The sequence below is a fragment of the Pelophylax lessonae genome (assembly GCF_965119305.1).
Source record: "Pelophylax lessonae genome assembly, chromosome: 1".
In the NCBI taxonomy this organism is placed as follows: domain Eukaryota; kingdom Metazoa; phylum Chordata; class Amphibia; order Anura; family Ranidae; genus Pelophylax; species Pelophylax lessonae.
The window spans coordinates 435,682,080-435,709,303 of NC_138768.1; the positions used below are offsets into that span (position 1 = coordinate 435,682,080).

The following is a 27,224-nucleotide window of genomic DNA, read 5'->3' on the forward strand; positions in this document are numbered from 1 at the left end:
CTTGGAGTCCCATAATTAAAATACATAACATTGCAAAGAATTGCTGAGGATTAAAAATAAACAAGTGTAGAGATATAAAGAATGCATTTAATACTGTCAGATAATGAATATAAAAAGATGTCTGATGTGTTGCTGTGTGAAGTGAATGCGAGGAGCGGAACGTCATTTTCTGCTCCCTCGCAGCACAAACAAAGCAGCACTGAATCGTCACTATGCTATATAGGGCGGAAGTGAGGATATGCTGCTGTTTTGTTCTGCGAAGGACTGGAAATGAAGTTCCGCTCCTCGCATTCATAGGGCGGAAGTGACGATGCGGTGCTGCTTTGTTTGTGCTGTGAGGGACCGGAAATGACATGATCCCAATTAACATGGTCATATATATAGTTGTGTTTTGAGATGGTAGATGCAAAGCTCCTGATGATGCGTGGGACGCGAAACGGCCGTAGAGCTATTATCTCAAACGCCTAAGGTCCAGCCATCACTCCATCTTGTAGTGGTGGCTTGTGAGTGAGTCCTTTGATTGTTTGTCATTTATTTTACAATTATTTTCATGTACACTGTTTTTCCTGTCAGTGTTACTCAAATTTTACCTAATAAATTTTAAACATCTTTTCGTACTGTACCATGAGCCTCTCCCCTTTTTTATTATAATCCTATATGACGTCTTGAGAGGATAAACTTTTTGGAGTTTGTTCCTGAGATCGGATGTTGTTGAATATCTCGATGTCCAAAGGCTACAATGCTTGTTGAATTATACCCTCATGCTGTACTATAATATAGATAGCACATGGCTCTGGTGAGTGTGCATTTCATTCATTGGTGGTGGATACATCAACGTTCATGAACCCTTTCTCATCATCTGCACCGGGATTCATTCATGAACTTTATCACATCTTATGAATGAATTTTTATATCTTAGTATATTCCCCTTACAGGGATTATTTTGGTTGTATTTTACTAAATATAATTTCTCTATCGCTCATTGACAGACGTAGTCTTCTTGATTCTCAAGAGCTGGGTTATGTTGTCTCCGCAGGAGTAGGACTAGGCAGAATGACAAAACGTTCTGGCTCCACCTTAGGGGCAGTCCCTGAGGGTATATCCTCCCTCTCTCTGCTACAGGGAATCAGTTTTTTTCTGTCTAGTCAGGAGTAAGGACCTAAGTTCCTTGCTGGGATCTTTTGGTCCTGGCAAGACTTTTTTTCTTTAAGAAAAAGACATTTTTTAGGTAGTTTTTTCCAGTGTTTTTTTCCTGTGAGATCTTCAAGCAAAAATGCCGGACTGGGCGACACTTGTGGTCACCCCAGCCGGCCTACGAGCGCGCGCAGACCATGGCATTGCGCTTGGTCGGCCGCGACATATTCAAGTAAGTATGCGGGGCCGGGCGACGGGCTGGATGTTGAGATCCAGTGGTCACCCCGGTTTCTGCCTACGAGCGCGTGCAGACCAGTGCGCTGGGTCGGCCGCGACGGAGTCCCAGTAAAGGGACTGACTTTGCGAGTTAAAAGTCTCGCTTGGACGCCAGGTACCAGAGAGTCGAGGCGTCCACAAACCCCCACCCCGGTGGAGAGGGTATTGTGAAGAGAGGGTGCCTGTCGGTTCGGTATGGTGAGTAAACGTTCCCTTTTTTCCTCATTATGAGGCAGTATATATTATGGGCCCCTCCATATATGGTCAGTATATATCTGATACTTACAAGTCCCCCTTGTAATACAGCATGTGTTTGTGGGAAGTGGACTTGGTTCAAGAGCTAACACTCTACCCAGCAGACTGTAACATTACAGCAGACATAGGAGGTATAATCCTACCTTATGTGCAGTGTATCTCTGTAGATCCATATGTCACCTCTTAGCAGAGTGCAGGTGGATGTGCTGGGAGGACGATATCGGCGGTCCGCCGCCATTTTGCCGTAGACCGAATGCATGTATGTCCTCAGGTCACGCCGGCCGCCATGTTTTTGGAGTCTTATGTCTCTTCTATGGGGGCGGCCATGTTTTGTGAGCCCAGCTACCTCGTGGAGGGCTGGGAACGCCGGAAGGCATACACAGGGGGCGGAGCCACGCCTTCTGCCCGGGAAAAAGCAAACAGCTCCTTCCAGTCTGTGTAAGACAGACGCTGACTGCAGTTTGTTGGAAACTGCACTGCATCGGTTGGTGAGCCTTGGGGGTCCCTCTCTCTCTCTCTGGGATCGAGAAGCAGGTACTCTGAGGGGCGCTATTGCGCTAGGGGGAGACACACAAAAAAAAAAAAAAAAAGTTTTTTTGTTTTGCTGGCAAAGGTGTCCTGTATTAACATGGACCCTGCCACTCATGTATCTCCTCCGGATCCCCTCGAGGGGTCTGCGGGATCCTCCAGCACCCCATTGACAATTGAATCTTTGTCAGCTATTATGGAAACTTTTGTGTCCCGGGTGGAAGTGGCTTGTCAGGGACAGGGCGCAAGAAAGCGACCCCCGCCTAACCCTTTATTATCTGAAACCTCGGATTCAGACTCTGAGCCTATTTCTGCAGTTGCAGGTACTTCATCTGGTATTGGTGTCTCGGGTCCTGTCTCTTCAGACAGTGAGGAGGATGTTTCGGCATCCGCCATAGCCCGAGAGGAAGCGTTGGTAAACGCACTCATTATATCTGTTCAAGAGACTTTAAGGTTACAGGGTATTCCATCAGAAATAGCTGAAACTGAGATCCCTTTTGGGACTAAAAAGCGCATCAAAGTGGCGAAGGTTTTTCCATTGCCCAAATGTTTTGGCAATCCAATCGAAGAAGAATGGCGTCTGCCAAAACGCACTTTTAATATTTCTAAACGCATTGACAGGCGTTATCCGTTTGAGGAAACCCTTATTAAGAAATGGACAGAACCACCTGTGGTGGATTCACCTATTGCTAGATTGAATAAAGCCACGGTTATTCCTTTAGAAGACGCTCCGTCTTTTAAAGATCCAGTGGATCGCAAGATAGAAGCTATGTCTCGCACCATGTTTTCCTTGATTGGATCAGCTTTCAGACCAATAATTGCTATTGGTCTGGTTTCGCAGGCTGTAACTGAATGGACCAAGTGGTTACGCCGGGACTTAGAAGAAGTCCCTCAGGCGGTATCAGATTTGTTGGAACAAATGATACAGGGGTTACAGCTTGTATGTGATGCGGCGTTAGACGCCACTCCATTAATGGCGCGAGCATCAGTCTCAGCAGTGGTTCTCAGGCGTACACTGTGGCTAAAAGGTTGGTTAGCCGACCAAGGTTCCAAAAAAGCATTGGCTAATACCCCCTTTTCAGGAGAGCGTCTATTTGGAGCCAACTTAGATGAGATCATTAAGGATCTCACCGGTGGAAAAAGCACCTTTTTACCGCAAAATTTTAAAGGTAGAGGAACTCGTCAAAGACGAGGGCCTTCTTTTTCTGCTCACAAGAGGTTTTTTCGTCCAGCGGGTGAAAAAACGAAGTCCTCCAAAGCTCCTGCAGGAGGCGTCAGGGGTCGTTGGTCGGGCAAGCAAAAGCCCGCCCCCTCCAGACCTGAAGATAAACCATCCAAAGCCTGAAGGTGCGCCCCCACCCATAACTGGGGTGGGGGGACGTCTTCGCCGGTTCCCGGATCCATGGCTTTCCAGAATCCCGGACAAATGGGTTTGCGAAGTCATAAGGTCAGGATACAAGATCGAGTTTCGATCTCTCCCACCGGCGCGATTCTTCCCTTCCAATATCCGACTATCCGCAGATCGTTTAGAAGATCTGCGGAGAGCAGTCACAGATTTACTACAACAAGGAGTGGTAGTCCACGTTCCTTGGACAGAACGGTTTCAAGGGTTTTATTCAAACCTGTTTACAATACCCAGGAAAGAGGGCAAAGTGCGTCCAATTCTGGACTTAAGAGCACTCAATTCTTTCGTCAACATAAGAAGATTCAGAATGGAGTCCATTCGCACGGTAGCAGCCTTCCTGCATCCAGGGGATGTCCTAGCGTCCATAGACATCAAGGACGCCTATCTTCACATTCCCATTTTCGCAGGACATCAGCGTTTTCTACGCTTTTCCGTAGAGGAGAACCACTATCAGTTTGTGGCGTTACCTTTCGGTCTCACCACGGCTCCACGGGTCTTCACAAAGGTGTTGGCCCCAATGTTGGCACTTCTGCGCCAAAGAGGTATATCGATTCTAGGTTACCTAGACGATCTTCTGCTTCATGCAGAGTCTCCTCAGACCTTGCTACAAAACATAGAAATTACTATGATTTCTTTACAGGAATTCGGGTGGCTGGTGAACCAGCAAAAGTCATTTCTGGTTCCCACCCAGAGGCTCGAATATCTGGGTCTAATTCTAGACACAGTCAGGACAAGAGTTTTTCTTCCGGTAGGGAAACTCCGAAAGATTCAATCTGCAGTCCAGTTGTTACTGTCCAACAGCTGGTCTTCCCTTCGGACTTGCATGAGGGTTCTGGGGTTGATGGTGGCTTCGTTCGAAGCAGTCCCATTTGCCCAGTCCCATACCCGAATTCTTCAGCAAGAGATTCTTCTCAGATGGAATCGGAATCCGGAATCCCTGGACAATCAGATCCGATTGAGCAAACAGACCAGAGAGTCTCTGGTATGGTGGCTTCGGTCTCCGATGCTCAGCCAGGGAAAGTCATTTCTGCCAATATATTGGACGACAGTGACCACGGATGCCAGTCTATCCGGATGGGGAGGAATTCTCGGTCAGTTATCTGTCCAGGGACTTTGGTCCCCGGAAGAATCCAGGTTACCGATAAATGTATTGGAACTGAGAGCGATCAGACTTTGTCTGATTCACTGGACCGAGCAGCTCCAGGGCAGCTCGGTTTCGGATCCAGTCGGACAATGCCACGGCCGTGGCTTATGTCAATCACCAGGGGGGCACCAAGAGTGTCCGAGCGGCCAAAGAAGTGGCTTGCATTCTTCGCTGGGCGGAACGATTTGTTCCAGCAATCTCTGCGGTGTTCATTCCGGGGGTGGAGAATTGGCAGGCAGATTATCTCAGCCGTCAGACCCTGGATCAGGGGGAATGGTCCCTCCATCCAGACGTTTTCCACCAGTTGTGCCTACGGTGGGGCACCCCGGATGTGGATCTGTTGGCATCACGATTCAACAGGAAAGTTCAGAGATTCGTGGCTCGCTCCCGCGATCCTCTAGCAGAAACCGCAGACGCACTGATCGCCCCGTGGGGGCAATACCAGCTAATATATGCCTTCCCTCCTCTCGCGTTACTGCCAAGACTTCTTCGCAGAATAGAGGAGGAAGGAATCCCAGTAATCCTGGTAGTTCCGGACTGGCCTCGTCGAGCTTGGTACGCCGACATGGTCAGACTGGTGGCCGACGTCCCGTGGAGACTTCCTCTCAGGGAGGATCTACTGTCTCAGGGACCGATCTTCTATCCTGCTTTACGATCGCTGGCTTTAACGGCCTGGCTATTGAGACCCAGGTGCTGAAGGACAAAGGTTTGTCAGCTTCAGTTATTCCTACTCTAGTTGAAGCAAGGAAAGCGACTTCCAGAAAGATTTATCATCGCACATGGAAGTCCTACATTGCATGGTGTGAACCTTTGGGGTTCCGTCCTCGGTCTTATTCGATTAGTCGAATATTGGCTTTTCTGCAACAAGGGGTTGAGCAGAAACTGGCCTTGAGTACTATCAAGGGTCAGGTCTCAGCATTAGCCATCTTCTTTCAGAAGCCTTTGGCTACTCATTCCTTGGTGCGGAATTTCATCCAGGGGGTGCGACATCTGGCTCCGCCAGTGCACGCGCCGTTACCCCCCTGGGATCTTAATTTAGTGTTGTCGGTTCTTCAGAAACCTCCCTTTGAAGATATTAGGGGGATTCCTCTACCCACGTTGTCCCAGAAGGTGGCCTTCTTGGTGGCTATTACTTCTGCACGCAGGGTGTCAGAACTGGCCGCATGATCTTGTCGTTCACCATATCTGGTGGTTCATAGAGATAAGGTGGTTCTTCGTCCGAATCCATCCTTCCTACCAAAAGTGGTTTCAGAATTTCATCTGAATGAAGAAATTGTATTACCTTCCCTGTGTCCTAAGCCCAGTCATCCTCGGGAGTTTGCTTTACACTCCTTGGATGTGGTCCGGGCGATCAGGGTATACTTGAAAACGACAGACTCGTTTCGCAAGACGGATTCACTTTTTGTGATCCCAGATGGACCCAAAAAGGGGTTGCCTGCATCTGCCGCGACCATTTCCAGATGGATCAGACAGACGGTAGTGCAGGCTTATTCTATTAAGGGTCGGGAGCCCCCGTTCCCTGTTAAGGCGCACTCCACTCGGGCACTTAGTGCGTCTTGGGCCTTTCGCCATCAGGCGTCAGTGGTCCAGGTGTGCAAGGCGGCTACCTGGTCGTCGGTGCATACCTTTTCTAAACATTATAAAGTTGATGTAATGGCATCGTCTGATGCCTCATTTGGCCGCAAGGTTTTGCAGGCCGCAATTTGAGGAGACCAGTGGTCTACCTCGAGGGTTTTTTTCCGTTGGAAAATTTTTCTTTAGTCTCATTCTTTGTTTATAATGAGCCTTTAAAACTTCTAGTTTGGCACCGGTTGGGCCTTCTAGATTGGATTTGATTTTGTCAATCCCACCCCTCATTTGTGGCACTGCTTCTGGATGTCCCAGCTCTTGAGAATCAAGAAGACTACGTCTGTCAATGAGCGATAGAGAAAAATGGATTTTTGTAAGAACTTACCGTAAAATCCTTTTCTCTTAAGCTCATTGACAGACGTAGTACCCGCCCCTCTATCATTGAGTTGGGTTGGGTTAAATTCTCTGTACTGCTTTAAACAGAACTGATTCCCTGTAGCAGAGAGAGGGAGGATATACCCTCAGGGACTGCCCCTAAGGTGGAGCCAGAACGTTTTGTCATTCTGCCTAGTCCTACTCCTGCGGAGACAACATAACCCAGCTCTTGAGAATCAAGAAGACTACGTCTGTCAATGAGCTTAAGAGAAAAGGATTTTACGGTAAGTTCTTACAAAAATCCATTTTTTTTCTGAAGCGCAGCAAAGCCCCCCCCCCCCCCTTTTTTTCTGTATTTCAGTGTATGTATATTTACGCTTTTTTGCTAGCTGCCGTTACATCAGATCATTAGCGCTGAATCACTATGTTTGTTTTTCCTCTTGTGTTATTAGCTATTGTATAAATGTTGATATCCAGTTCTATTTTGTGCATTCAAACAAGTAAGGAATACCCTACTTAAAGTGCAAAGAAACAAAACCAGAGGCTATAGAAAGGTTTCACCCCTGCCAATTGTCCTGGCAACCATTGCTAAAAGGATAGAAAGTGAGATGTATTGCTAAATTTTACAGTTGCCACTGGAACAGGAGCTAAGGGAAAATCTTCCAATAGTAACATCTGTCAAAGGTAGGGTTTCCCCTCACTTTGCAATGATTGTCACTCCTGTCATGTCTCTGTGAAATAGAAGTCAGGAGATATCTCCCAAGTATAGACAGAGTCAACATTAAGAGTTGACAGATTCTAACCATTCATCATTGTGTCCAAAAAACATAAAGTAAAGCTTTGGCTGACAGTGCAATTTTAGTAACTTCATTAGTCAATTTTTGTGAAACAAACATAAATGAAGAACAATGCACAATCAGTCCGCCATGTTTAAGCAAAGAATAGGAAGACGTCTATCATTTATGAAATGTAAAAAGACAGCAAAGCAAGGTGCAATATGCAGTTGCCAATATCAAAAACACATTTTTTACCTAGCTGCAGTTAGCTGAAATATAATGGATTCATCTAGGTTTATAAAACTAGCACATGCCCTTGTATTGTTTCATTATGTTTCTAAATAATCCAGATTGTGCATATTTAATATATGTAGTTGAACTGATTCAGAGAGCAGACAGCAGGAACACAAGGTGTACATAGGAAAAAAGATAACACATCGCTAGGTTTATTGTGTTGAATGTAAAATGTCAAATAATTTTTTTTAATTACCATTTAACAGAAAATGTCATCCGTGAAAATCAGTGGGGTGGTGTGGATATCCGGAGAGGCGGTGATCCAGTTCTCAGAAGTAATCTTATATGCTGTGGATATTCGGATGGAGTGGTTGTTGGAGAACGAGGAAAAGGTCTTATTGAAGGAAATACCATTTATGGTAAACCGTGTTATATTTCCGTGTTTTAGTTAATCTACTGCTGAGATGCAAAAGAAGTACAGTATGTTTTTCGTGCATCTAAAACACCGGTATATAAATCTTTATTAGATGATACAATATAGTGAACATCTGTAATGAGTTATTTCTTGTTACTTGCAGAGTTGAAATCGGTTTTGAATTTTTTTAAAAACGCAACCTCCACATTATTAGAACGAGAGTCACGATGGCTAATAATTTTCATTAAATTCCTATTTTTTATTTTTTGAATGCATGTTATTGCGCTTGAATATACAGAAAGCACAAGGACAGGCAAACACTGAGACATACTGGTTAACCAATTAGGTTTTGTCTAGACAGTGATTGTATTATGTTGTGCTCTCTGTGAGCACTCCACAGCATCATGGGGCATCAAATGGCAGTAACCTAGTACATTTTCTACATGATCAGAGCTATGATCACAGTTTCCTGTGCTTTGAAAATAAATGTTCAATTTCACATACTAGAGAGAGGGAGCAGGGGAAAAAAAATCTTTTCTGCCACCTCATTTTCAAACCAGATATTACTAGCATGCAAGGCTTTTAAACAGTATCATTTTCTGGCAGTGAAGTGATGTAGAAAGGCTAGTGAGAGGTTTTCAATGGATTCAGTAATTGCTACAGATACAAAGAGGGTGCTTGAACAAATGGCATCAGTTATGGTACTTTAAGAAAGCCATTGCAATGAATTTGAATGTGATCTGGTTAAACATCATAAGATTGCATACATCCTAGTCTGCATTGGTGTAACTATAGAAACAACAGTGAAAAATATATTTGTTTTGCTTCTCTTTAAAATCACTGTAGCCTCATGTTCTTCTTGTATCTGACTAATATATACATAAGGGAGTGACAGTAAAAAAAGCATTATTCATAGGATTTGTCAGCAGTTCTCTTTTTTTGTTTACTTAAGGAAATGCTTAGATTGCTGATTTTTGTTTTTTTATTATGGTTCAAACTAAAAAAGTAAAATGTCAAACAATGTTTTCTTCTGTTTTGTATTAATGTAAATAAGAAATATTGCATTTGAATGTATGTATGCATATTGAGTAGTTTTCAGTCCAGACAGCAGGTGGAGCTTTAAGCTCTTTTCACCTGTTTATCCTCAGTCTCCTTAGCTCCTTTGTTGTTAAACATCCTCTTCACACAGCCCAGTAGCTTGAATTTACACACACAAATGACTCATTCCCCTTACTCCCTCTGTCTCCACACAGCTCCAGTGTTTCAGTGAGAGATATGCCTGAAAAGATAACTACTGATGTGCACTCTTTATAGTTAACACTGCATTCTTTGAAGTTCTCTTCCTACTGTCATCGTTGCATTCTTTGCAGCTCTTGCCCTACCATCTAAGCTAGGTGATCTGGCAGCTTTCCCCTACTTGTTCACAGTAGTTTGCAGGTCTTCACCTACTGTCTGTACTGCACCCTAAGAATAGTTGTAGCTGTTACATTGCACTTTATACAAATATACTTCCACAATAACATCTACTGCATTAAAGCTAAACTCCAGGGAAAGGAAAAAAGCTCCCTTGAAGTGGGCTGCCCCTGCACTGCGAGGGTTAAATTATTGTTTAGGTCTAGAGGGGGGCAGAAAGCACTTTTACCCACCCGATCACCTGCTGCTGAAGGTTCCCTCCAAGTGGTAAGATTGGTCCCCACAGCTTCTTCTCATCTATGCTTCAGTGGTTGCAAATCCTTTGATGTCACAAAGTCCAATGCAGAGCCCATGGACATGGGGACACTAAAGGACAATCCACTGCTTAAGCGTAGGGGAGAAAAGGGGAGGTATGGCTGCTGGGAGAGAGGATCATGTAATTAAAACTGCTTTGTGCGGCCCACTAGACCTAATGAGCATTCAACTCTTGCAGCGTGGGGCCAACCCTACTGCAAGGGAGGATTGTTACTTTACCTGGAGTTAGGCTTTAAACAGTGTCTTAACCCTTGTGTTTTGTATGGTTCCTCAACTATGAGCCCTGTGGCTGTTGCCTTGTCATTACATTTTAGTAGAGGTGCAAGCTTTTACTGGACAGTGCTTTCTATACCTAGACGTGGCCTCCTGATGCACCATCAGCATAGTCCAGTGATCATAAGTAGGAGGGGGTAGAACATGAAACTGAATAGGCTTCAGTGAGGCAAGAATGATGGAGAGGGTATAAGCTCTGTTGCATGTGTGGAAAATCGACATTAAATTATGCTAATTAATCCCAGATAGACAACCAAACTTTAGGTTTTAAGTATAGAACCTCTTTCGGTTAGAATGAAGATCATTCCTGGATACAGTATTAACATCTTAATATGTGAGTCCACCAGTATTAGCATCTTAATATGTGAGTCCACTATTGGTGTACTTAACAGTGTAGGCTACCTCATTACTTTTGACAAGCTACATGCTTGTCTTGTTTCCCTCTATTAAAAATAACTGAAATCACCATGAGCATGCATGGAAGAAGCAGGACTCAAAGGTGAAGATTTTCCAGAGGAGGCTGTGCAGCACTGAGAGCAGCAGAGATCTCAACAGAGTGGAGACAGACAGTGTTACTTGTCAGGAGTGGTATAGAAGGATTAGAGCACACTAAGGGGGTCTATTAATACATTTTTTTTACACAAGATTCACACATTTTTCTAGTTGGATTCAGATGCAGAAATTTGTAAATCCTGGGTGAATATTGTGGGAATGCAGTTAAAATAGACATGGACGTGTAAATCCAACTTTAAAGGAGAAGTACAGCCAAAGCTCATTTGGCTATACTTCACCTGTGGATCACAGGAGTGGAGTTCATTCTGCCCTCCTGTGACCTGTTTTCAGCAGATAGTGGGCTGATGCCCAGAGCCAGAGCTGGTCCAGGCTGGGGAAAGATTGCGACAATATGGTTGGGATCCACCCAAATTCCTGAACTGGCACTTGGCTCAGCCTCTCAGTAAGAGCCTGAGTCAGCTGCTCCCACCCCCTCCACAGCCCAGTGCTGCAGTGAGCACGAGGGGGGAGAGAGAGCAGAGAGCCGGTGACAATCGGCAGCTCTTTGCTCACTGAAAACTGACAAATCAGCTGTGTTTGATTGCTCAGTTCTCAGTCCTAGAGCTTGCTGAGGGACTAATGCTGCATCCACCTATGTACATATGATTTCTAAAAGATAAAAATAAATAAAAAAATTCCCAAACTTATTTTTTTCAAGCCACTTGTGAGATGCGTTTACCATGTAGTCACATTTACAGTGGGTATAGAAAAGAATCGCCCCCTTTGTCAATTTAAGGTCAGTTTGCACCATGTATTTTTCCTCCCTGCTATTTTATTCCTTCTGCTGCAGTACCAGCTACTGCAGCTGTGAGCTTGTTTTAACCCTCCATTGCCATGGCATGTACTATACATCATTGGCAGAAAAAAGGTACAGTGGATATAGAAAAGACTCACCCCCCTTAACATAATCACATTTTGTTGCTTTGCAGCCTGAAATGAAGACAGAGACATTGTTTGTTTTATCCAGCTGTATTTACTGCAACTTATAACAAAAAAAAAAATCACTGACTTTGAAAAAGGATCACCCCCTTATGTCAGTATTATTTTAAACCACCTTTTGCTTTAATTACAGTCTTTATTCTGTTGAGATATGTCTCTACTAACATTGCTTGTTTAGACTTTGCAATATTTGCCCACTTTTCTTTGCGGAAATGCTCAAGTTCAGTTAAATTTGATGGTGACTGTTTGCGGACTGGATTGTGGAATATGCTGCGCACATCTAAAATTAGGGTTAAAATGCAAATCAAAGAAAATATATAAATGAATGAGCTGCCAACACTTTGATCTATGAATTAGAACAGTAGATCCTCATGAAAATTAAAAGCAAACAGGTGTGGCGCTAGCACTGAATATGATGGAAGAACTACAAAGTCCTTAAAAACAGACAGTCCAAATCCGTATAATCGAATTCCAGGTAGGACAAGACAGGGTGCTCCTAAGGACACTCCAAACTCCAATCACCATGTGTAAAGAGAACCGCCACCAAGATATAAGTTGGCCTCTTACCACAATGATTTGACCCCCATGACAGAGATCAAATTCAGCCTGTATAGTATCCACTGGTTAACCGGTGTCTGCACCTTCACTGACCGCTTCACTCCCAATTAGATGATATTACATGTAAAGGAAGGGGACAACTCCCATAGCGTAATACTGTATATTCAGCTTTATTAAACACAAAGTAACAAGTGGCAACTCACGTTTGGTAGTATAATATCAGGCATATATGGTTTGCATGGACCGGAGCGTCCCTGAAGCTTGTTTCCTGCCGAAAAAATGTCCGCCGCGTCTCCCTCGTGGACACAGCGTGACGCACCGCAGGCTCCTCCTACGCGTTTTGTCAGATATTGACGTCGTCAGGGGGTGTGGCCTGCGGTAAGCGTCCGTCATTTATACGCTGAGAGAAAGAGGGAAGGGCAGGACGATGGGCAGGTCCCGACCCCGGAAGTGAGACACTTGATATGCAAACGACCGGAACGGGAATTATATCACAAAGATATCCGGGCTTTACAATGCGGTCCATATGCGTGTCACAGCACGGGACCGGAAATAAGCCCCATGCACAACAAAACAATAACCTCACCCAGGATATCCGGATGCAATATGCGGTTCACATGCGTGTCAGCACACGGAACCACAGATTACCGCACAGTATATCCTGTGTCAATCAAGACAGACACTAGTATTCCATATCCACTCGGTGAGGAAATAATCAGATATCAAAAAACAAAAAAATTTTAAGCCCAAAAAGAGCTAGTAAAGCCAATATATAAAGATGGTCACAATGAGCCACGGGGGACACTAGCGCCATCTTCTGGCAGAAAACAAATAGGCAGGGAACTCCGACCATACTGCAAAATAAAACACTATAAAAATAACAACAATACACAAATGTAAAAATACAATTTACAATATGTAAAAAATTTAAAAAATTATTAAAAAACGGGCTCTCAAGGAGAGTTAGATATGAGTATATAATCTTACTTAAAATATGCTCAAAAGTGTGTATAATATATTCTAAACATCATTCAAGAATTATTGATAAAGGAATTGATGTCCCAATCTATGTTAAGCCCGTGGGGGGCATAAGATTTGAGTCGATATATCCAACTGGCCTCTAAACTGTTTGTGGACTGCAGTCTTCAAGACAGACTTTCAATGGGGTTTAAGTCTGGGCTCTGACTAGGCCATCCAAGAACATTCACCTTTTTTCTCCTTCAACCACTGTGTGGTCATATTTGCTGTGTACTTTGGGTCATTGTCATGTTAGAAGGTAAATCTTTTTTCCTATGATGACTTTCTGGCAAAGGGCAGCAGATACTGCTCAAGAATTTGATGGCATTTTGCCCCATCCATTTTTCCTTCTATCCTGAGAAGTGCTCCAGTCCCTGCTTTAGATAAACACCACCCATAACTGGATATTATCACCTCCATGCTTTACTGTAGGAATGGTGTTATTTGGATGGTGAGCTGTATTGGATTTCTGCCAGACATATCATTGGTGTTGAGGCCAAATAATTCAATTTTAGTCTCATCTGACCATAACACCTTTTTCCATGTGACCTCAAAATCTTCAAGATGCGTTTTGGCAAAGTTCAGTCATGAATAATAGACTTCACTGTGCTTCTAGGCATTGATAAGGCCTTTAAATGTTTGGCAGTTCACATTATACTGGAGATCTGTTGACAGTGCCTTGCCCCCCATAGTTGATTGTTTGCTACATTTGCACTACCAGAGGCTGAAATGCTCCAGGAAAGCTCTTTTCATGCTGAGCTAATCACAATGAACACAGTTGAAAGTCAAATGGCTTTGTGGCATTGAGAAGGTGATTAGCTACACCTGATTGAGTTAGTAAGTAATTTTTAGGAGGGGAAGGATCCTTTTTCTAACTCGGTGATTCTGTTTTTTATTTATTTTTATTTTTTTTCTGATATGTTGGTGTTCTAGCTTTCACTTGGACGTTATAAGTTGCACTGCGTAAATAAATCTGGAAAAAAAACCTGTGCCTGTCTTCACTTCAGGCTGCAAAGCAACAAAATGTGATTATTTAAAGCGGGTGATACTTTTCTTTACCTAGTGTACCTTTTTGCTGCCCATGATGTATAGTACATGCCATGGCTATGAAAGAGTTAAAACAAGCTCACAGCTGCAGTAGCTAGTCCTGCAGCAGAATGAATAAAATTGTAGGGTGGAAAAATGCATGGTGCAAATTGAGGGACATACTAAAACATTTAATGTGAAAATGGCTTAATGTAGCTTAATGTGTAATAAAGTGCCTAAACCATAACCAATTGCCCTGAAACTTTGCACAGACTAAGTTTTTAACTGTCATAATATATCCTAGAAGTTTCATGTAGTTTGGTCTTCCAGGAGGCAAACTAGGGACATTAAGCTCTTTTTTTGGGGAGCTTAATGTGGCTTAACGTACAAAAAAGAGCTTAGATGTGAACCAATTTCCCCCAAACTTGGCACAAAAGAAGAGCCTATCAATTCCAACATATTCTGAAAATTTCAGATCATTTGATAAATCACACCAAAAGTTATTCACATTAAGCTCTTTTTGTACAATACTAAAACATTTAATGTCCTTAGCTTAATGTGAAAAGAGCTTAACGTACCAAAATGTGCCTAAACCTCAACCAATTGTCTTGAAACTTTGCACAGCCCAAGTTCTGCACTTCCCAAAGCTATCCTGGAGGTTTCATCGATTTTGGTCTCCCACACGGAAAACTGGGGACATTAAGCTCTTTTTTTGGGGTGCTTAATGTGGCTTAACGTACAAAAAAGAGCTTAGATGTGAACCAATTTCCCCCAAACTTGGCACAATAGAAGAGTCTATCAATTCCAACATATTTTGAAAATTTCAGATCATTTGGTAAATCACACCAAAAGTAATTCACATTAAGCTCTTTTTAGCAATCATAAAAACGCATAGCTTAATGTGAAAAGAGCTTAACGTACCAAAATGTGCCTAAACCTCAACCAATTGTCTTGAAACTTTGCACAGCCCAAGTTCTGCACTTCCCAAAGCTATCCTGGAGGTTTCATTGATTTTGGTCTCCCACACGGAAAACTGGGGACATTAAGCTCTTTTTTTTGGGGCGCTTAATGTGGCTTAACGTACAAAAAAGAGCTTAGATGTGAACCAATTTCCCCCAAACTTGGCACAATAGAAGAGTCTATCTATTCCAACATATTCTGAAAATTTCAGATCATTTGGTAAATCACACCAAAAGTTATTCACATTAAGCTCTTTTTAGCAATCATAAAAACGCATAGCTTAATGTGAAAAGAGCTTAACGTACCAAAATGTGCCTAAACCTCAACCAATTGTCTTGAAACTTTGCACAGCCCAAGTTCTGCACTTCCCAAAGCTATCCTGGAGGTTTCATTGATTTTGGTCTCCCACACGGAAAACTGGGGACATTAAGCTCTTTTTTTTGGGGCGCTTAATGTGGCTTAACGTACAAAAAAGAGCTTAGATGTGAACCAATTTCCCCCAAACTTGGCACAATAGAAGAGTCTATCAATTCCAACATATTTTGAAAATTTCAGATCATTTGGTAAATCACACCAAAAGTAATTCACATTAAGCTCTTTTTAGCAATCATAAAAACGCATAGCTTAATGTGAAAAGAGCTTAACGTACCAAAATGTGCCTAAACCTCAACCAATTATCTTGAAACTTTGCACAGCCCAAGTTCTGCACTTCCCAAAGCTATCCTGGAGGTTTCATTGATTTTGGTCTCCCACACGGAAAACTGGGGACATTAAGCTCTTTTTTTGGGGCGCTTAATGTGGCTTAACGTACAAAAAAGAGATTAGATGTGAACCAATTTCCCCCAAACTTGGCACAATAGAAGAGTCTATCTATTCCAACATATTCTGAAAATTTCAGATCATTTGGTAAATCACACCAAAAGTAATTCACATTAAGCTCTTTTTAGCAATCATAAAAACGCATAGCTTAATGTGAAAAGAGCTTAATGTACCAAAATGTGCCTAAACCTCAACCAATTGTCTTGAAACTTTGCACAGTCCAAGTTCTGCACTTCCCTCAGCTATCCTGGAGGTTTCATCGATTTTGGTCTCCCACACGGAAAACTGGGGACATTAAGCTCTTTTTTGGGGCGCTTAATGTGGCTTAACGTACAAAAAAGAGCTTAGATGTGAACCAATTTCCCCCAAACTTGGCACAATAGAAGAGTCTATCAATTCCAACATATTTTGAAAATTTCAGATCATTTGGTAAATCACACCAAAAGTAATTCACATTAAGCTCTTTTTAGCAATCATGAAAAACGCATGGCTTAATGTGAAAAGAGCTTAACGTACCAAAATGTGCCTAAACCTCAACCAATTGTCTTGAAACTTTGCACAGCCCAAGTTCTGCACTTCCCAAAGCTATCCTGGAGGTTTCATCGATTTTGGTCTCCCACACGGAAAACTGGGGACATTAAGCTCTTTTTTTGGGGCGCTTAATGTGGCTTAACGTACAAAAAAGAGCTTAGATGTAAACCAATTTCCCCCAAACTTGGCACAATAGAGGAGTCTATCTATTCCAACATATTCTGAAAATTTCAGATCATTTGGTAAATCACACCAAAAGTTATTCACATTAAGCTCTTTTTAGCAATCATAAAAACGCATAGCTTAATGTGAAAAGAGCTTAACGTACCAAAATGTGCCTAAACCTCAACCAATTGTCTTGAAACTTTGCACAGCCCAAGTTCTGCACTTCCCAAAGCTATCCTGGAGGTTTCATCGATTTTGGTCTCCCACACGGAAAACTGGGGACATTAAGCTCTTTTTTTGGGGCGCTTAATGTGGCTTAACGTACAAAAAAGAGCTTAGATGTGAACCAATTTCCCCCAAACTTGGCACAATAGAAGAGTCTATCAATTCCAACATATTTTGAAAATTTCAGATCATTTGGTAAATCACACCAAAAGTAATTCACATTAAGCTCTTTTTAGCAATCATAAAAACGCATGGCTTAATGTGAAAAGAGCTTAACGTACCAAAATGTGCCTAAACCTCAACCAATTGTCTTGAAACTTTGTACAGCCCAAGTTCTGCACTTCCCAAAGCTATCCTGGAGGTTTCATCGATTTTGGTCTCCCACACGGAAAACTGGGGACATTAAGCTCTTTTTTTGGGGCGCTTAATGTGGCTTAACGTACAAAAAAGAGCTTAGATGTGAACCAATTTCCCCCAAACTTGGCACAATAGAAGAGTCTATCTATTCCAACATATTCTGAAAATTTCAGATCATTTGGTAAATCACACCAAAAGTTATTCACATTAAGCTCTTTTTAGCAATCATAAAAACGCATAGCTTAATGTGAAAAGAGGTTAACCACTTAAGCCCCGGAAGATTTTACCCCCATTCCGACCAGGGGGTATTTTGCGATTCGGCACTGCGTGACTTTAACGGACAATTGCGCTGTCGTGCGACGCTGTACCTAAACGAATTTGGCGTCCTTTTTTTCCCACAAACAGAGCTTTCTTTTGGTGGTATTTGATCACCTGTGCGATTTTATGATCACGCGCTATAAACAAAAAAAGAGCGTCAATTTTGCAAAAATAGCAATATTTTTCACATTTTCTTATATGAAATTCCCCAAAAAAAAATTTAAAAATCAAAATTTTTTTACTTTTTCGGCCAATTTGTTTTATGCTACCTATGTTTGGTAAAAAAAATCGCAAAAAGCGTATTTTGATTGGTTTGCGCAAAAGTTATCGCGTTTACTAACAAAGGGAAAGATTTCTGTCATTTTTGTTGTTTTTTTTTTTTAACGTGTAATGGCGGCGATCTGCGATTTTTTTTGCGGTACTGCGACATTGGGGCGGACAGATCGGACCCTTGACTGACATTTTTGACACTTTTGGGGTTACCAGTGACATTTCTACAGTAATCAGTGCTATATATATGCACTGTTACTGTAAAAATACACTGGTAGTGAAGGGGTTAACTTTATTTGGGAGGGAGGGGCTGTGTGTATCCTTAGGGGCGTGCTTTCTACTGTGATTGGCTGGGGCTTGAGCTGTATGGACACTGATCAACGGATCTACATACTAGATCCGAGTGATCAGTATCCTAACAGCAAGGAGAATGACAGGTGGCTTGTTTACACAGGCTGCCTGACATTCTCCCTCTCCCCCGCCGATCGCCGAGTGACCGGCGGACATCGGGTCTTCCGGTCACACGCGCGGGGGGGTCCGTGACCACGCGGGAGCGGGAGCGCGCCTCCGGGGGCGCGCGCTCGCTCCCTAGACCCTCACAAGCTAGTGACGTAGCCCTACGTCACTTTGCCTGTGAGGGGCTGACTGCCGACGTAGATCGGCGTTAGGCAGTCGGCAAGTGGTTAACGTACCAAAATGTGCCTAAACCTCAACCAATTGTCTTGAAACTTTGCACAGCCCAAGTTCTGCACTTCCCAAAGCTATCCTGGAGGTTTCATCGATTTTGGTCTCCCACACGGAAAACTGGGGACATTAAGCTCTTTTTTTGGGGCGCTTAATGTGGCTTAACGTACAAAAAAGAGCTTAGATGTGAACCAATTTCCACCAAATGATCTGAAATTTTCAGAATATGTTGGAATAGACAGACTCCTCTATTGTGCCAAGTTTGGGGGAAATTGGTTCACATCTAAGCTCTTTTTTGTACGTTAAGCCACATTAAGCTCCCCAAAAAAAGAGCTTAATGTCCCCAGTTTTCCGTGTGGGAGACCAAAATCGATGAAACCTCCAGGATCTCTTAGGGAAGTGTAGAACTTGGGCTGTGCAAAGTTTCAAGACAATTGGTTGAGGTTTAGGCACATTTTGGTACGTTAAGCTCTTTTCACATTAAGCTATGCGTTTTTATGATTGCTAAAAAGAGCTTAATGTGAATTACTTTTGGTGTGATTTACCAAATGATCTGAAATTTTCAAAATATGTTGGAACTGATAGTCTCTTCTATTGTGCCAAGTTTGGGGGAAATTGGTTCACATCTAAGCTCTTTTTTGTACGTTAAGCCACATTAAGCTCCCCAAAAAAAGAGCTTAATGTCCCCAGTTTTCCGTGTGGGAGACCAAAATCGATGAAACCTCCAGGATAGCTTTGGGAAGTGTAGAACTTGGGCTGTGCAAAGTTTCAAGACAATTGGTTGAGGTTTAGGCACATTTTGGTACGTTAAGCTCTTTTCACATTAAGCTATGCGTTTTTATGATTGCTAAAAAGAGCTTAATGTGAATTACTTTTGGTGTGATTTACCAAATGATCTGAAATTTTCAAAATATGTTGGAATTGATAGTCTCTTCTATTGTGCCAAGTTTGGGGGAAATTGGTTCACATCTAAGCTCTTTTTTGTACGTTAAGCCACATTAAGCTCCCCAAAAAAAGAGCTTAATGTCCCCAGTTTTCCGTGTGGGAGACCAAAATCGATGAAACCTCCAGGATAGCTTTGGGAAGTGTAGAACTTGGGCTGTGCAAAGTTTCAAGACAATTGGTTGAGGTTTAGGCACATTTTGGTACGTTAAGCTCTTTTCACATTAAGCTATGCGTTTTTATGATTGCTAAAAAGAGCTTAATGTGAATTACTTTTGGTGTGATTTACCAAATGATCTGAAATTTTCAAAATATGTTGGAATTGATAGTCTCTTCTATTGTGCCAAGTTTGGGGGAAATTGGTTCACATCTAAGCTCTTTTTTGTACGTTAAGCCACATTAAGCTCCCCAAAAAAAGAGCTTAATGTCCCCAGTTTTCCGTGTGGGAGACCAAAATCGATGAAACCTCCAGGATAGCTTTGGGAAGTGCAGAACTTGGGCTGTGCAAAGTTTCAAGACAATTGGTTGAGGTTTAGGCACATTTTGGTACGTTAAGCTCTTTTCACATTAAGCTATGCGTTTTTATGATTGCTAAAAAGAGCTTAATGTGAATTACTTTTGGTGTGATTTACCAAATGATCTGAAATTTTCAAAATATGTTGAAATTGATAGTCTCTTCTATTGTGCCAAGTTTGGGGGAAATTGGTTCACATCTAAGCTCTTTTTTGTACGTTAAGCCACATTAAGCGTCCCAAAGAAAGAGCTTAATGTCCCCAGTTTTCCGTGTGGGAGACCAAAATCGATGAAACCTCCAGGATAGCTTTGGGAAGTGCAGAAATTGGGCTGTGCAAAGTTTCAAGAAAATTGGTTGAGGTTTAGGCACATTTTGGTACGTTAAGCTCTTTTCCCATTAAGCCATGCGTTTTTATGATTGCTAAAAAGAGCTTAATGTGAATAACTTTTGGTGTGATTTACCAAATGATCTGAAATTTTCAGAATATGTTGGAATAGACAGACTCTTCTATTGTGCCAAGTTTGGGGGAAATTGGTTCACATCTAAGCTCTTTTTTGTACGTTAAGCCACATTAAGCGCCCCAAAAAAAGAGCTTAATGTCCCCAGTTTTCCGTGTGGCAGACCAAAATCGATGAAACCTCCAGGATAGCTTTGGGAAGGGCAGAACTTGGGCTGTGCAAAGTTTCAAGACAATTGGTTGAGGTTTAGGCACATTTTGGTACGTTAAGCTCTTTTCACATTAAGCTATGCGTTTTTATGATTGCTAAAAAGAGCTTAATGTGAATAACTTTTGGTGTGATTTACCAAATGATCTGAAATTTTCAGAATATGTTTGAATTGATAGACTTTTCTATTGTGCCAAGTTTGGGGGAAATTGGTTCACATCTAAGCTCTTTTTTGTACGTTAAGCCACATTAAGCTCCCCAAAAAAAGGGCTTAATGTCCCCAGTTTTCCGTGTGGGAGACCAAAATCGATGAAACCTCCAGGATCTCTTAGGGAAGTGTAGAACTTGGGCTGTGCAAAGTTTCAAGACAATTGGTTGAGGTTTAGGCACATTTTGGTACGTTAAGCTCTTTTCACATTAAGCTATGCGTTTTTATGATTGCTAAAAAGAGCTTAATGTGAATTACTTTTGGTGTGATTTACCAAATGATCTGAAATTTTCAAAATATGCTGGAATTGATAGTCTCTTCTATTGTGCCAAGTTTGGGGGAAATTGGTTCACATCTAAGCTCTTTTTTGTACGTTAAGCCACATTAAGCTCCCCAAAAAAAGAGCTTAATGTCCCCAGTTTTCCGTGTGGGAGACCAAAATCGATGAAACCTCCAGGATCTCTTAGGGAAGTGTAGAACTTGGGCTGTGCAAAGTTTCAAGACAATTGGTTGAGGTTTAGGCACATTTTGGTACGTTAAGCTCTTTTCACATTAAGCTATGCGTTTTTATGATTGCTAAAAAGAGCTTAATGTGAATTACTTTTGGTGTGATTTACCAAATGATCTGAAATTTTCAAAATATGTTGGAATTGATAGTCTCTTCTATTGTGCCAAGTTTGGGGGAAATTGGTTCACATCTAAGCTCTTTTTTGTACGTTAAGCCACATTAAGCTCCCCAAAAAAAGAGCTTAATGTCCCCAGTTTTCCGTGTGGGAGACCAAAATCGATGAAACCTCCAGGATAGCTTTGGGAAGTGTAGAACTTGGGCTGTGCAAAGTTTCAAGACAATTGGTTGAGGTTTAGGCACATTTTGGTACGTTAAGCTCTTTTCACATTAAGCTATGCGTTTTTATGATTGCTAAAAAGAGCTTAATGTGAATTACTTTTGGTGTGATTTACCAAATGATCTGAAATTTTCAAAATATGTTGGAATTGATAGTCTCTTCTATTGTGCCAAGTTTGGGGGAAATTGGTTCACATCTAAGCTCTTTTTTGTACGTTAAGCCACATTAAGCTCCCCAAAAAAAGAGCTTAATGTCCCCAGTTTTCCGTGTGGGAGACCAAAATCGATGAAACCTCTAGGATAGCTTTGGGAAGTGCAGAACTTGGGCTGTGCAAAGTTTCAAGACAATTGGTTGAGGTTTAGGCACATTTTGGTACGTTAAGCTCTTTTCACATTAAGCTATGCGTTTTTATGATTGCTAAAAAGAGCTTAATGTGAATTACTTTTGGTGTGATTTACCAAATGATCTGAAATTTTCAAAATATGTTGGAATTGATAGTCTCTTCTATTGTGCCAAGTTTGGGGGAAATTGGTTCACATCTAAGCTCTTTTTTGTACGTTAAGCCACATTAAGCGCCCCAAAAAAAGAGCTTAATGTCCCCAGTTTTCCGTGTGGGAGACCAAAATCGATGAAACCTCCAGGATAGCTTTGGGAAGGGCAGAACTTGGGCTGTGCAAAGTTTCAAGACAATTGGTTGAGGTTTAGGCACATTTTGGTACGTTAAGCTCTTTTCACATTAAGCTATGCGTTTTTATGATTGCTAAAAAGAGCTTAATGTGAATAACTTTTGGTGTGATTTACCAAATGATCTGAAATTTTCAGAATATATTTGAATTGATAGACTCTTCTATTGTGCCAAGTTTGGGGGAAATTGGTTCACATCTAAGCTCTTTTTTGTACGTTAAGCCACATTAAGCTCCCCAAAAAAAGAGCTTAATGTCCCCAGTTTTCCGTGTGGGAGACCAAAATCGATGAAACCTCCAGGATCTCTTAGGGAAGTGTAGAACTTGGGCTGTGCAAAGTTTCAAGACAATTGGTTGAGGTTTAGGCACATTTTGGTACGTTAAGCTCTTTTCACATTAAGCTATGCGTTTTTATGATTGCTAAAAAGAGCTTAATGTGAATTACTTTTGGTGTGATTTACCAAATGATCTGAAATTTTCAAAATATGTTGGAATTGATAGTCTCTTCTATTGTGCCAAGTTTGGGGGAAATTGGTTCACATCTAAGCTCTTTTTTGTACGTTAAGCCACATTAAGCTCCCCAAGAAAAGAGCTTAATGTCCCCAGTTTTCCGTGTGGGAGACCAAAATCGATGAAACCTCCAGGATAGCTTTGGGAAGTGTAGAACTTGGACTGTGCAAAGTTTCAAGACAATTGGTTGAGGTTTAGGCACATTTTGGTACGTTAAGCTCTTTTCACATTAAGCTATGCGTTTTTATGATTGCTAAAAAGAGCTTAATGTGAATTACTTTTGGTGTGATTTACCAAATGATCTGAAATTTTCAAAATATGTTGGAATTGATAGTCTCTTCTATTGTGCCAAGTTTGGGGGAAATTGGTTCACATCTAAGCTCTTTTTTGTACGTTAAGCCACATTAAGCGCCCCAAAGAAAGAGCTTAATGTCCCCAGTTTTCCGTGTGGGAGACCAAAATCGATGAAACCTCCAGGATAGCTTTGGGAAGTGCAGAACTTGGGCTGTGCAAAGTTTCAAGAAAATTGGTTGAGGTTTAGGCACATTTTGGTACGTTAAGCTCTTTTCCCAGTAAGCCATGCGTTTTTATGATTGCTAAAAAGAGCTTAATGTGAATAACTTTTGGTGTGATTTACCAAATGATCTGAAATTTTCAGAATATGTTGGAATAGACAGACTCTTCTATTGTGCCAAGTTTGGGGGAAATTGGTTCACATCTAAGCTCTTTTTTGTACGTTAAGCCACATTAAGCGCCCCAAAAAAAGAGCTTAATGTCCCCAGTTTTCCGTGTGGGAGACCAAAATCGATGAAACCTCCAGGATAGCTTTGGGAAGGGCAGAACTTGGGCTGTGCAAAGTTTCAAGACAATTGGTTGAGGTTTAGGCACATTTTGGTACGTTAAGCTCTTTTCACATTAAGCTATGCGTTTTTATGATTGCTAAAAAGAGCTTAATGTGAATAACTTTTGGTGTGATTTACCAAATGATCTGAAATTTTCAGAATATGTTTGAATTGATAGACTCTTCTATTGTGCCAAGTTTGGGGGAAATTGGTTCACATCTAAGCTCTTTTTTGTACGTTAAGCCACATTAAGCTCCCCAAAAAAAGAGCTTAATGTCCCCAGTTTTCCGTGTGGGAGACCAAAATCGATGAAACCTCCAGGATCTCTTAGGGAAGTGTAGAACTTGGGCTGCGCAAAGTTTCAAGACAATTGGTTGAGGTTTAGGCACATTTTGGTACGTTAAGCTCTTTTCACATTAAGCTATGCGTTTTTATGATTGCTAAAAAGAGCTTAATGTGAATTACTTTTGGTGTGATTTACCAAATGATCTGAAATTTTCAAAATATGTTGGAATTGATAGTCTCTTCTATTGTGCCAAGTTTGGGGGAAATTCGTTCACATCTAAGCTCTTTTTTGTACGTTAAGCCACATTAAGCTCCCCAAAAAAAGAGCTTAATGTCCCCAGTTTTCCGTGTGGGAGACCAAAATCGATGAAACCTCCAGGATAGCTTTGGGAAGTGTAGAACTTGGGCTGTGCAAAGTTTCAAGACAATTGGTTGAGGTTTAGGCACATTTTGGTACGTTAAGCTCTTTTCACATTAAGCTATGCGTTTTTATGATTGCTAAAAAGAGCTTAATGTGAATTACTTTTGGTGTGATTTACCAAATGATCTGAAATTTTCAAAATATGTTGGAATTGATAGTCTCTTCTATTGTGCCAAGTTTGGGGGAAATTGGTTCACATCTAAGCTCTTTTTTGTACGTTAAGCCACATTAAGCGCCCCAAAGAAAGAGCTTAATGTCCCCAGTTTTCCGTGTGGGAGACCAAAATCGATGAAACCTCCAGGATAGCTTTGGGAAGTGCAGAACTTGGGCTGTGCAAAGTTTCAAGAAAATTGGTTGAGGTTTAGGCACATTTTGGTACGTTAAGCTCTTTTCCCATTAAGCCATGCGTTTTTATGATTGCTAAAAAGAGCTTAATGTGAATAACTTTTGGTGTGATTTACCAAATGATCTGAAATTTTCAGAATATGTTGGAATAGACAGACTCTTCTATTGTGCCAAGTTTGGGGGAAATTGGTTCACATCTAAGCTCTTTTTTGTACGTTAAGCCACATTAAGCGCCCCAAAAAAAGAGCTTAATGTCCCCAGTTTTCCGTGTGGGAGACCAAAATCGATGAAACCTCCAGGATAGCTTTGGGAAGTGCAGAACTTGGGCTGTGCAAAGTTTCAAGACAATTGGTTGAGGTTTAGGCACATTTTGGTACGTTAAGCTCTTTTCACATTAAGCTATGCGTTTTTATGATTGCTAAAAAGAGCTTAATGTGAATAACTTTTGGTGTGATTTACCAAATGATCTGAAATTTTCAGAATATGTTTGAATTGATAGTCTCTTCTATTGTGCCAAGTTTGGGGGAACTTGGTTCACATCTAAGCTCTTTTTTGTACGTTAAGCCACATTAAGCGCCCCAAAAAAAGAGTTTAATGTCCCCAGTTTTCCGTGTGGGAGACCAAAATCGATGAAACCTCCAGGATAGCTTTGGGAAGGGCAGAACTTGGGCTGTGCAAAGTTTCAAGACAATTGGTTGAGGTTTAGGCACATTTTGGTACATTAAGCTCTTTTCACATTAAGCTAAGGACATTAAATGTTTTAGTATTGTACAAAAAGAGCTTAATGTGAATAACTTTTGGTGTGATTTACCAAATGATCTGAAATTTTCAGTATATGTTGGAATAGATAGACTCTTCTATTTTGCCAAGTTTGGGGGAAATTGGTTCACATCTAAGCTCTTTTTTGTACGTTAAGCCACATTAAGCTCCCCAAAAAAAGAGCTTAATGTCCCCAGTTTTCCGTGTGGGAGACCTAAATCGATGAAACCTCCAGGATAGCTTTGGGAAGGGCAGAACTTGGGCTGTGCAAAGTTTCAAGACAATTGGTTGAGGTTTAGGCACATTTTGGTACATTAAGCTCTTTTCACATTAAGCTAAGGACATTAAATGTTTTAGTATTGTACAAAAAGAGCTTAATGTGAATAACTTTTGGTGTGATTTACCAAATGATCTGAAATTTTCAGTATATGTTGGAATAGATAGACTCTTCTATTTTGCCAAGTTTGGGGGAACTTGGTTCACATCTAAGCTCTTTTTTGTACGTTAAGCCACATTAAGCGCCCCAAAAAAAGAGTTTAATGTCCCCAGTTTTCCGTGTGGGAGACCAAAATCGATGAAACCTCCAGGATAGCTTTGGGAAGTGTAGAACTTGGGCTGTGCAAAGTTTCAGGACAATTGGTTGAGGTTAAGGCACATTTTGGTACGTTAAGCTCTTTTTACATTAAGCCGTGGACATTAAACGTTTTAGTATTGTAAAAAAATAGCTTAATGTGAATAACTTTTGGTGTGATTTACCAAATGAGCTAAAATTTTCAGACTATCTTAGCATCAATAGAGTCTTCTATTGTGTGAAGTTTGGGGGAAATTGGTTAACATCTAAGCTCTTTTTTGTACATTAAGCCACATTAAGCTCCCCAAAAAACAAGCTTAATGTCCCTTGTTTGCTTCCTGGAAGATCAAATTACATGAAACTTCTAGGATATATTAGGAAAGTTAAAAACTTAGTCTGTGCAAAGTTTCAGGGCAATTGATTAAGGTTTAGGCACTTTATTACACATTAAGCTACATTAAGCCATTTTCACATTAAATGTTTTAGTATGTCCCCAAATTGAGCACAAATTGACCTAAATTGACTGTGCTGTGCAAAGAAAAAATGCACTGACTGGTCAGAGTATTAATGCTCTTTTCTATTCTAGTGATGTTGTGCAGGGGATTCCAGAAAGTGTTTGTAGAGAATATATATATATTTTTGCTTTAAAAAAAAAAAGAGGTTATACTTACATGCTTTGCACAGAAAGGTTGCTTACATCTTCTTCTAGATTCCCCCACCAGCTCTGTCCTCTCCTCTTTCCTCTGAGTGCCCCCTTAGCAAGTTGTGCGCTTAAAGGGCACCCGTGCAGATGGACTCCTGAGCCAGACTGCGCATCCATTCCATAGACACACACATAGCCCCAGTAAGCTATGCCCCCCCTCCCTCCCTCCTAACAGGAGTTTGACTGACAGCAGCAGGAACCTATAGCTCCCGCTGTTCCCAGTGTCTCCTATTAAAAAAACAGGAAGTGGAGGAGCGGTGCTTCAGACAGCGCAGCGCAGAATTGATGAGAAGAACAAGGTAATTGTTTAGGGATGGAGGGAACAAGTAGTGGGGAGTTCTTTACCTTAATTCATTCTATCTTTAACTAAAAAACTTTTTTGAATTTAGAATCATTTA

The 27,224-nt window shown here is 41.5% G+C and overlaps 1 protein-coding gene across 1 annotated transcript in view; it reads left to right on the forward strand.

The window, feature by feature from the left end:
• The window catches only part of FBXO10 (F-box protein 10), a 251,646-nt gene that overhangs the window by 190,606 nt on the left and 33,816 nt on the right, over window positions 1–27,224 (forward strand). Inside the window, exon 6 of the mRNA XM_082265221.1 lies at window positions 7,963–8,115. Coding sequence (XP_082121347.1) covers window positions 7,963–8,115 — 153 coding nt within the window. The remainder of the gene's footprint in view (window positions 1–7,962; window positions 8,116–27,224) is intronic.